Here is an 11,194-nt window from a genome sequence, read left to right as displayed (position 1 = left end):
TGGGAGGAGACCACGGAGCCCAGGCTGTGGGCTGCCCCACCAGTGGACCACGGAGCATAGCTTCTCCACCGTCCTTTTGAATTCTCGCTGTAAACCTGGCTACACACAGCTGCATGCCAGCTGCTGTCAGTGGATGGGGCTATTGCCCACGCCAGGGACTTTGTGACTAGGCCAACATAGTCTCTTAGTAGCCTTAATCCATTTTTTTATCCCTGTCTTTGCCTCTTTATAGGGGACCAAACAACATCATCTTCTTTACCACCCATGTGAATGGCTCCTGCAGTAAGTACATCATAGTCTCAGAACGAGTGCTCTGCTGTTCGTCCATTCTGGGTAGAGCATTCTGGGTTGTGTATGGTGAAACAGATTTTTCTCATCCTCCTGCGAATTCAGTAGTTATAGAAAATTCAAAGCTGTTAGGTACCTTTAAAATCTTGAAAGTACAACTAAATTCTTTCATCATGCACAGGTCAATAAAAATGTAATTGTATATGAAGATGAATCAATTCCTCTTAGCAATTGTGTGTTACTTTTCTCATTATTGTGACCAAATACCTGATAAACACAACTTAAGGGAAGAGAGGGGACTTTGGTTCAGTTTAGCGGACATAGTCCATCATCGTTGAGAAGACATGGTGGCTGAAGCAGACCTGCCATGGCAGTGGGGTCCTGCTGTCTGACCTGTACACATCTTGGTGTGTCAGGAAGGATTGCTCAGGTCATGAAACAAAGTTCATCTTCAAGGCCACCTTTAAGCAGCCTACTTCTTCTAACTAAGCCACAGTCATAAAAGTTCCACAGACTCTCAGAACAGTACCGCCAACAGATAGTCAAGCATTGGAATCTGTAGGGGGCACTTCACATTTAGACTGTAACATTCCACTCCGAGCCACTGTTGACTGTCATTGTATAATGCAAAATACATTTAGTCCAACATCAAAAGTTACCTTTGTCTTTAATAGTCCAAATATTGTTCTGAAATCCATGTCTCTTCTGAGACCCAAGACAGTCTCTCAACTGTGAGGCCTTATAAAATCAAAACCCCTGTTTGCAGTAGACAAGGGCGTACATACACTTCTAAGAAAGCAATAGGATGACAGCATGGGGCACAGGACCAAACCCATCAGAGAAGCAGACTGTAGCTCTGTACCCACATCTGGGCACCATGGTGGTGTCATTGGAGCTTCCGAGAGCTTGAATGGCCCTTCGCTACAGCTCCTGTTACCTGTGCCATGTACGGCCTTTCTTGGGACAGCGCCTTTGGGCTCTAGCCTTCCTCCGCATGTGTCTTCATTCCCAGCATTCCCAGCATGGTGCAGCAATTGCAGCTTAAGCTTCCCTTTCACAGCTGCGAACATTGGTCCCTAGGGTCTCCCAAAAGAGTGCCCAGCCCAGCTAACATTGCCTGGACTCAGCTCTTTCATGAGGCAGATCTTGATGGCTCGTTACTCTTGCATCCTGCTTACTGAAAACCACCACATGGACAAGGCTGAAACTCTGCAGCTATCTAGAGATGTATCCACCGTGCAACAGCTGCAGTGGGCTCCGGGTGCCTGCAGATGAGCCAGGTGGCCCTATTTTTTGCAGGGTGTCCCAGAGACTCATGTTCTCAGACATGCTCTTCTTGAAAGAAAGTTTGAAAATGACCTTGTGGGGTTTGCCCTGGAGTCTTCATTGGATAGGCTTGTGCCCTCATGGCATGTCTCCTATTCTCCTGGGTGCAGTGCTCGGCTTCGAGTTCACGGCACCACTAGTCTCTTTAACAATCACAACCGCATTGCCTCATCTGTTTTGCTCATGTTCCTTTCTTCAGCAAACTAACTAATTTTCACATCCTTTCCCACTGTTGCCTTTGAATTCTCACTGTAACCCTGACTACACACACCGGGAGCAGTGACCATAATATAACGTGAATGTTAACCTGCCTGTACATCTCTGCCAGACAAATTAGTCCATCAGTTGGCAGTCTTACCTCAAATTTCAGATGGTAGGCAGACCACAGTAGATTTTTTTTACCAGAATGACATGAATGCTCTCTAACACAGTTCTCAACAGCGCTCCTAAGTCTGGCCTTCAGATCTATATTTCTCTTGGGACATTTCTCTCAGAATTCTGATTTTTATGAACTCCCACCAGAATGATCCATTGACCCAGGCTTATAGCGTTCTTGTGCTTAGCTGTCCAAGAGCTCCAAACTCTTGCACATTCCTCACACATGGTCAGTCTGTCTATCACTTCGGTGCACTTGTTGATACCAGATTTCTGTACTAAATGCTTTTCTCATCACTGTCTTAGTTATTGTTTTATTGCTGTGAAGAGACACTATGCCCATGGCAGTTCTTACAAAGAAAAGCATTTATTTAATTGGGTCTGGCTTACAGTTTTAGAGATTTAGTCCATTATCATCATGGCAGGGAGCTTGTCTGTACACAGGCATATATGGTGCTGGAGAGTTCTACACCTAGATCCCTAGGCAGAGTGACACTGAGCCTGAAATCTCAAAGCCTACCTGCAAAAGACAGGCTTCCTCCCACAAGGGCACACCTACTTGAACAAGGTCATGCCTCCTAATCCTTCTTAAGTAGTGCCTCTCCCATGACTAAGCAGTCTAATACATGAGCCTATGGGAGCTTTCTCAAACCATCACACTGATGAAATACTGACAGGAGCAACTTCAGGGACGAGGGCTTACCTTGGCTCACAGCTTAGAGGGTCCAGTCCATCCTGGTGGAGGAGACATGGTGGCTGAGGCAGCTCTGTCTCAGACAGTGGGAGTTTGCAGCATGACTTAGATAAGGAAAGCTTACTCATCTCTCATTTCTGGTGTGCAGTACACAGTGGCCAGGAGAGCATGGCAGCTGGAGCAGCCCAGCATGGCAGCAGAGAGCCTGTGCCAGAACCAAGTCCTGCCATCAGTGACCCACAGTCCCAAAGGTGCCACAACTCCGTTATAGCACCGAGCGTTTAAACACGTGAGGCTGTGGGGGACATTTCTAATCATGACAGCAATGTAGATAAGACAAATAGGAGGCTGTAAACAATAGGAAACGGACATGCATGGTGATTCCTGCCAAAGATGGAATTGTTATCATGGTGGCTGAGCTATTGGCCTCCCCATCCATGCTACAGTTTCCAAGCAGAAAGCAAAATCTTTTTTAAATTCATGCAACAAATATCCGAGTCCTTGCTGTAGGCTAAACACTAGTCCAGGGATAGAACAAAACACCCAGGGTCTGCTTTCATGGAACAATAATGTAGGGGTGTTAGATGGTAAGCAATGAAGGAAAGACTCAAACAAGATCATTTAAGATAATAAGATCATTTCAAAGCGTCACATGAAGAGAGTACAAATTGTCACTTGTTATTCAACACTGCATTTGAGTCATGAACACTCAGAAAACCTCACGGAAATAAAACCCAGATGCAAATTCTCTGTATGTGATGCCATGCGGTATCTATGCTCTCACCTAATCAACACACGCTGGATTTAAAATGCTTTTTCTGTATTAAAATAGCAATTCTAGAGCAGATGTGTGAACAAGACTGGCCAGGAAGTGAAATTTTAATCGATAATTTGTCTTGTTTAAGAAGCTGATCTTGGTGCCCTGGAATTATGGAGAACATCCGACTTGGGGAAAACCTTCAAAACCATTGGCGTGAAAATCTACTCATTTGGTCTTGGGGGCCGTTTCCTTTTTGCCTCTGTGATGGCTGATAAGGTAAGTATTTGCCTCTTTGGGGTCTGATGTCCCTGCTAACACACACCATATGGATATTTTCCAGCATGTAGTCCTGAAAGCGTTCCTTGTCTTCTTTTTAGACTTTTACATTTTTTACATTCATTTATTTGGTCTGTGTGTAATAGATGTGTTGGGCACACACACCAGAGCAAATGTGCTTCCAGGAGTCTATTCTTTCTGTACCCCACGTAGACTCGAGGATCAAGTTTTGTGGCAAACACTTTCCACCCACTGAGCCATCTTGCCAGACCTGTGATCTTAAATATCCATGCAAAAGCTTGGGAGAGATTCTGTCTGCAGAGGCTGGCTGATTCTCAGGGGCTACGATGAGCTTTAGCCTTTTGTAACTAAGTCTCATTTTCAGACTTGTAGGTCCAGGGTTTGGCTTTACCCAGACGTGAATATCTGGAGGGCAAAGAAAGCAATTCATGTGCACATTATTCTATAATCATAGTTAAAAATATATAATGCTCTGGGTAGTAATCTAGATCCCATAGGCTAGCAGTGAATTAATAGATACATATCCTACTCTCTGAGCTTGTATTCAAGCAGGGAAGCGCCTGCTAAGCAAGTGTCTTTATTAATGCTCTATGGCTATGAAGAGACACCATGATCATGGAGATTCTTATATAGGAAAACATTTATTTGGGGCTGTAACCAGAACTCTGTCTTCCTCAGAGTTCAGGGCAGCTCTCTCCCACCCCAAACTGTACTATGTCCCCCAAATCCTCTCTCTGAACCAGAACTTCCACCACCCTATTTCCTGCCTAAGCTAATAGTCCAACAGCATTTTATTGACAAATGATGCACCCGTACATTTCATAAGAGATTCTACCTGAGAGAAGCAAGGGCGGAAGCAGCAGAAAGGCTGACAAGCATTCAAGGGGCAAGAGATGGGAGTTGGGACCAGGCTGTTCCCAGCAGGTGAGGGAGAGGGATGAGACTGTTATGTGTGTGTTTAAATGTATGGCTAGTCAGATGAGCCTTAGACGTCCCTATGAGACGGAAAAAGTAAAACCACAAGAAACTTTTCAAGTCTTTGTATAAATGGCAGGGCTGCTTTCTGCCATAGCAAAGGCTCTAGGAGGAACAGGTTTGTGGGATAAACAAGAATTCACTGTGTTGGATATGAAATGCCTACTATATATCTGAGATGAAATGTCAGGTTGTCATTCATATTTATGAATCTTCCCAAATTGCATGGTATTTAAAGCCACGTGGCTAGGTGTGTTCTTCTGAAGAATGAGGAGGTAGAGAAGACATGGGAGGTTTGACTAAGCCCCGAAGCACCTCTCCCCTGAAGGTTGCAAAGAAAAGAAGAATCTAGCTGAGAAGCCTGGGTGGGAGGAAGGGGCGAGGTAGGGGAAATCAGGACACGATGCTGCTACAAAAGTCAAGTGAAGAAAGTATTTGTGGAGGCAGTTGTGGCCAGTTTGGCAAACTCAAGTGAGATGTTGAGTTTACAGTGAACTCTGAGAATTGCCCAATGGGCTGGAGGAGTGGATCGATCAATAGGATCGCTTTCATTGAAGAGTGGGGTTAAAGAGGGAACTGGGGGTGGAGAAGCAGATAGCGCCGTGACCGCGGAGCTGTGCCTGCTGGTCTCTAGTAGCTGTTTTAATTAGCAGACACTAGGATTTAATGGCCTTCTTAGCAGACCCCTTTGCCAGCCAAATTCTCGAAAAATTCAGAATTTTGGACTCTTTGACCTTATTCTAGCCATGCGTATTTCCTTCATTATGGCTATGGTGAGACTTCCTTAGAAGCAAGTCTCATCATGACTGTCCCCTGTGATCTCCAACATGGATTTCATCTTTATGTCTTAGACCATCAGTTATCTAATCCTTTGGATTAATTATCTAAAGTCAGGGTTATCTTAAAGGCATGGAACATTTAAGTGCCAATCAAGTCATTATTTTGAGAATTTCAAGCAAGTATTTGCAAATGGTATAGAGCCAACCTGGTGATGGTCCAGCCTCATCCCTAGCTCTGTTGGAGGAGATGGAATGTCTACCACTGGGAGGATTATACCAGAGTGAAGGAGCCAGAGGAAGGTGGGAGAGAATAGACTGTTTCATTGCCTAGAGGGGAGTAGACATTGCCTTGAGAGTTGGCCCTGGCCCTTTTTTGCAGTTTTACCCACTGAGGAAATGATTATTGATATAACTATTTTAAAAATGTTTCTACCCATGTCCTTGGCATGACCCCTTTACAGAAGACTAAAAATGTAGATGTTGGTACATTTATTCTAGGATACAACGAGAAGGATCCACGTGTCAACAGACCAAGGGGACACATGGAGCATGGCGCAGCTTCCTTCTGTGGGACAGGAGCAATTCTATTCTATTCTGGCAGCCAATGAGGACATGGTATTCATGCATGTCGATGAACCTGGAGGTGAGACTGTTTTGTGGCCCATCCTTGAATGCAAGAGATTTCAGCTTTGGGCTCTGCTCTTAGAACCTTTCCTTTTTATGTGTCAGATTTTCCCCTTACTCCAAGAAGTTTATTAATATCCTAGAGATAATGTGCTGCATCTTTGAAAGGCGGCTTATTCTGGTGCCCACAGCAGTCTATGAGGGTGGCGAATGCTTTAGAGCAGAGCCTCCCCAGAGCTGTGGGTACCTGGTCAGTGGTATTGAGTTGCAAACTTGTCTGTGACCAGGTAAAACCAGAAAATGTTCAGGAGCCATTTTTGGTTTGTTTGATGTTTTGTGGAGATAGGGACGGACTCATTCAATACTCCAGATGATTTCGAACTCACAGTGTTCCTGCCTTAACTTCCTGGATGCTAGGATTACAAGAATGCACCACTTTGCCCAGTTTAAAAACATATAACCATTTGATAAAGCAATTTTATGCCTTCTATGATAAAAGTTAGGGCCGACATTTTGTCTCTTTCCTATTTTATTTTTCTGGTGATAAATTTTTTATATAAAATTATCTGTGATATACTGGAAAATTTTAAAGATACTTTGGCAAAGATGGTTTGAGAAGTATTGTAAAGTACAAAGATTTAGAAACATGAAGTGGGAATCAAAATACAGTGCATATCGACACAATATACCTGAGAAGAGCTTTTCTGATTATGTCAGGCAGCAAGTGCTCTGCTCCGTGTTGCAGCCTCTAAGTTGAGTGCTAGAATTAAAGACAAACTTGAAGACTTTGAGTGTGAAACTGTGCATCACACTCAGGTGTGAGCCTTACTGTGAAGGTGATAAAGAGCTGTGCCTGCAGGCCAGGCAGTCATGAGTACACTACTGTGTTGTTCTGTTTCCTCCTGTCTCAGTGTTCTTGTTTGTTTGATCATATCAGATACCGGGTTTGGCACAATCTTTACCTCTGATGACCGAGGCATTGTCTACTCCAAGTCTCTGGACAGACATCTCTATACCACCACAGGCGGGGAGACCGACTTTACCAACGTGACTTCCCTCCGTGGAGTCTATATAACAAGCACACTCTCAGAAGGTGAGGCTCGGGCAGCTCTGGCTCCTCCCACTCAGAGGGCTGGGCTTTGAGGTCTTCCGGGGGCCTGATGGTCCTTTCCCCCTTATGTGCTTGCCTAGCCAAGAAGCCGACCCTTTTACACTGTGGCTCCATCATGTAAGGAAATTATGCTAGAAGCAGCAGGGCAGAGCAGAGCAACAGTGGGAAGAGAGGGGGCCATAGTGGCTAACGTACAATGTGAGTCTTCTGTATTTAGAGAGCTAGGCCTAGAGGAATGAGCCTAAACTTAAGACTATAGTACTAGGCCAGCCAAAGTTCCTCCAGTGTTCTGCTGTAGGGCTCCCTGTGCTAAGGCTCTGTGTATGGAAGCATTATGTCTAAGGACAAAGACCCTCAAAGCCTCTCTGTGTCTGTGTTCTGGCGGGAGGTAAAGGCTGTTTGTCTTCCATAGTAACTTGCAGTGGCCTATGAGGTCCCAATTACACTGGTTCCTCTTTCCCTCCTTGACCTCACTCCCATCCTTTTCTCCTTTATTTGCTCTGTGGCACTCACACTATCTCCCTGCCAGTCTTCAAACAGACCAGATGCACACATTCATCCTTCACAGATCCGCCAGGCAGCTCCATTTCTTCAGATGTCTGCCAGGCCAAGCGTTTCAAGTCTTTGCTTCTGGGTTGCATTCTGAAGGAGAATTGCCTGTGTTAGCCTACTTTAAATTCATATCCACTCCCACCCTTGCACACATTTCCAGGCCACTTAGATGTCCGAAAGGTTTTCCAGAGCACTTAGTGTATGTCATTCGCTCTGCGGCCTGTGTAATCTCACATACGCCCCATCTCTCTGTCTGTTTCATCCCGCTGGAATGAACACATCATAAGCTTCTGCTGCTGATGGTGGTGGCAGTGATGATGGTGATGTGTACCCTGTGTGCCCAGAGGACAGCCTACAGGAGTTGGTCTCTCCTTCTCCTATGGGTTCCGGAGCTCAGAGTCAGCTCCTCAGGCATGTACAGCAGGTCCTTTTCCTAATGACACCAGTCCCTCACAAGGTTTTCTGTCTGTGTTGCTCACTGATACATTTATTCCCAGAGGCCTACAGTGGTTTTAAAATAATGACCCTTCAATAAATGTTTGTTGAATAAATGAATTTTCCTTCATCTGCCTTCCTGGTGGATGTACCTTGAAACCTCAGAGTATATTTCTCTGTACTCAAATCAAAGCAGTCTGTATGATTGGGAATAGACCATAGGAAGGAGACACTGGGATGAGGAGAGGAGAGGAGCAGGAAGATGGCCCAGCAGGTGCAAATGCTGCTGCTGAGCCTGATGACCGAGCTTTGATCCCTGGCACCCACGCATGGTAGGAGAGAATAGATCCCCCAAAACTGTCCTGCAACCACACACACACTGTGGCACATGTACACACAAATAGTTAAATTAATGCAATGTAAATTTTGTTAAAAAGAAAGGCCACCAGAGGGATGTGAGCTGGCCAGTGCCTTGTCAGCGCGGTACAAGCTGAAGTATGTGAGAGGGGGGAGCCTCAAGTCAGAGAAGGCCACGGTAGGCTTGGGCTGTAGACGTTAACCCAGCCACTGTGGGTGGCACCATCCGTCCCTGGTCTGGCCCTGGGTCTGTAGGAAGGCAGGATGAACAAGCCAAGGGAGCAAGGCAGTGGGCAGCACCCTCAGCTGCTTCAGCGTCAGCTCCTAGCTGGGATCCTGCCCTGTGTGAACGCCTGACTTCTTTCAGTGATGGACAGCAGTGTGGAAGTACAAGGCAAGCCCTGTCCTTACCAACTTGCTTTTGGTCATGGTGACACATCACGGCAGTAGTGACCCTAGCTAGGACAGATAGGATATTGGATGCTGGAAAGAAAAAAACTTTTTAGAAATTATTAATCCAGGAGTAGACATAAATAATCTGGAGAATCCCTAAAGTAAGCTTGGTGTCATGTCTTTGCCTCAAAAGGTAAAATTAGGATTCCTGCCTAGATTTTCCTCCGAGGCATCACACATTGAAGGAGAATGAACTTTAGCTTCTTCAAACCTATCAATGTGTTGACTTTCAATTACTAAAATAGAATTTAGAATTTCTGAGACAATTTATAAAGAGCATATTTTTTTTTCTGTGTAGCCCTGTCCTGCTTGTCCTGGAACTTACTCGGTAGACTAGGCTAGCCTTCAACTCAGAGCTCCGCCTGCCTCTGATTAAATGTGTACGCCACCACCACCCAACTGCAAACATTGATCTTGGCTCACAGTTTTAGCAGTTTCTGCCTGTGGCTGGTTATCCCCACTGCTTTGGATGTGCAGCACCGCTTCATGGTGAAAGTGTGTAATAGACAAAGCCCATCACCTCAGACATCGGAGGAGAGATCCTGACATCCCTTCAAGGACACAGCCCCAGTGACCGAACTGTGGCCTTATCTCAGTCCTGGAACCAAGCTGTGAATACCTGGGCAGCAGCAAGGAGGAAGGAATTTAAGATCCAAATTATAGCACAAAAGAGAGCTTTGGGGTTTCTCAGTAGCAACAGTTCCAGGTGGTTTCTTTTTTTTTTTTTTTTTTTTTTTGAGACAGGGTTTCTCTGTATAGCCCTGGCTGTCCTGGAACTCACTCGGTAGACCAGGCTGGCCTCGAACTCAGAAATCCGCCTGCCTCTGCCTCCCAGAGTGCTGGGATTACAGGCATGCGCTACCACTGCCCGGCTCCAGGTGGTTTCTTGAGTTAGCTGGGATGTCCTAATTCGTTCGTCCCCAGTGCTGAGCTACTGTGTAAGGTGTAAGATGGGACCCCAGAGTCAGAGGAGTGGGAGGGGGTAAGAAAGGGGGCGGCACAAAGGGAAGCATGCTCCTCATAGAACATGCATTTGTATGAAAACAGATGGACAGATGGTGTTTCTCAGGAGAGAGTTCCATTGTAGCTGACTGAGACCCCCAGGGGGTTGGGCTTACGTCACTCTTTCTTCAACATGCTGGGCTTATGTTACTTTTTCCCCATTTAGATAACTCTATTCAGAGCATGATCACTTTTGACCAGGGAGGACGGTGGGAGCACCTGCGGAAGCCGGAGAACAGCAAGTGCGATGCTACCGCAAAGAACAAGAATGAGGTTTGTTGGTGCCAACCATCATCTGTATGTGCAGAAATGCAGCCAGCCAGCCTGCCCGTTCCTACCAGTGCTAAGCTTTCCACGATGGAATGTCCATCTCAGTCAGAGTCCGGGGGGGGGGGGGGGGGGGGAGGAGGCTTGGAAACGAGCAGAGTGAATTCATGTAGGATTCATGAAGCAGAAAGTGTACGGAGAAGCCGTCATAGTACAGCCTGCCAGTCTTTTTTAAAAGAAAAACAAGATGGTGTAACAACCATTTGTTTTTTTACCAGATTTCTGAGGGAAGACAGAATGGGCAGATGCACTGGTTGTCAGCTAAGGGTCTCCATTGGCAGGGATAAGGCCTTAGAAGTCCTTCAGGAGTCAAAGAGCAGCTGTCCATACCATCACCATGTTGTGTTATATTATGAATATTATAGGTTGGGTAGACACAGCCTGGGAGAACTCAGTTCAACAACGGTGAGCTGATTGTTCCACATTCCTCTCAGATCGGTTGCACAAAGGGCCACTCTGCTTCTCTAGCCTGGAGTTCTTTGTGGGGAGTCCTCTTCCCCACCCCCTTCCCCCGCCTTGGGCTTGCGCTGCCCCGCCCAGCTTTCCATGCCCAAGGCAGGGGTCACAGTCTCTTCTGGCTCCTCGGCCTCTCCCTTCAAGACCTCCTCTTGGTTCTGCTTTGCAGGGTAAAGACGGCGCCTCTAGTGAATGAAGGCTTTGTCCTGTCTGGCTCTGTCCACCTCTCCTCACTGACACACCCTTGCTGTTCTCCGCACCCTCTGTGGCCTCTCAGTGTCTTCACAGAAGCCATGTCTGTGTCCCCAAACCCCGGCAGTAGTCCTACCCCCCCCCATTAGAACCCGCCCTCATTCTTGTTCCACTAATCGTTGGCTTAGCTT

General features: G+C 46.2%; 1 protein-coding gene across 4 annotated transcripts in view; it reads left to right on the top strand.

Annotated features, from left to right (window-relative positions):
* The window catches only part of Sort1 (sortilin 1), a 74,896-nt gene that overhangs the window by 42,995 nt on the left and 20,707 nt on the right, over positions 1-11,194 (top strand). For 2 of the 4 annotated variants that reach the window (XM_052179445.1, XM_052179447.1), the window contains exons 7-11: positions 233-282; positions 3,592-3,719; positions 5,993-6,137; positions 7,056-7,211; positions 10,195-10,301. In XM_052179445.1, coding sequence (XP_052035405.1) covers positions 233-282; positions 3,592-3,719; positions 5,993-6,137; positions 7,056-7,211; positions 10,195-10,301 — 586 coding nt within the window. Of the gene's footprint in view, positions 1-232; positions 283-3,588; positions 3,720-5,992; positions 6,138-7,055; positions 7,212-10,194; positions 10,302-11,194 lie in introns of all 4 variants that reach the window. The other 2 variants (XM_052179444.1, XM_052179446.1) reach the window with 1 other exon arrangement.

The sequence above is a fragment of the Apodemus sylvaticus genome, chromosome 4 (assembly GCF_947179515.1).
Source record: "Apodemus sylvaticus chromosome 4, mApoSyl1.1, whole genome shotgun sequence".
Classification (NCBI taxonomy): Eukaryota; Metazoa; Chordata; class Mammalia; order Rodentia; family Muridae; genus Apodemus; species Apodemus sylvaticus.
The sequence above is the reverse complement of the archived record's forward strand: the minus strand, read 5'-3'. Positions and strand labels throughout refer to the sequence as shown.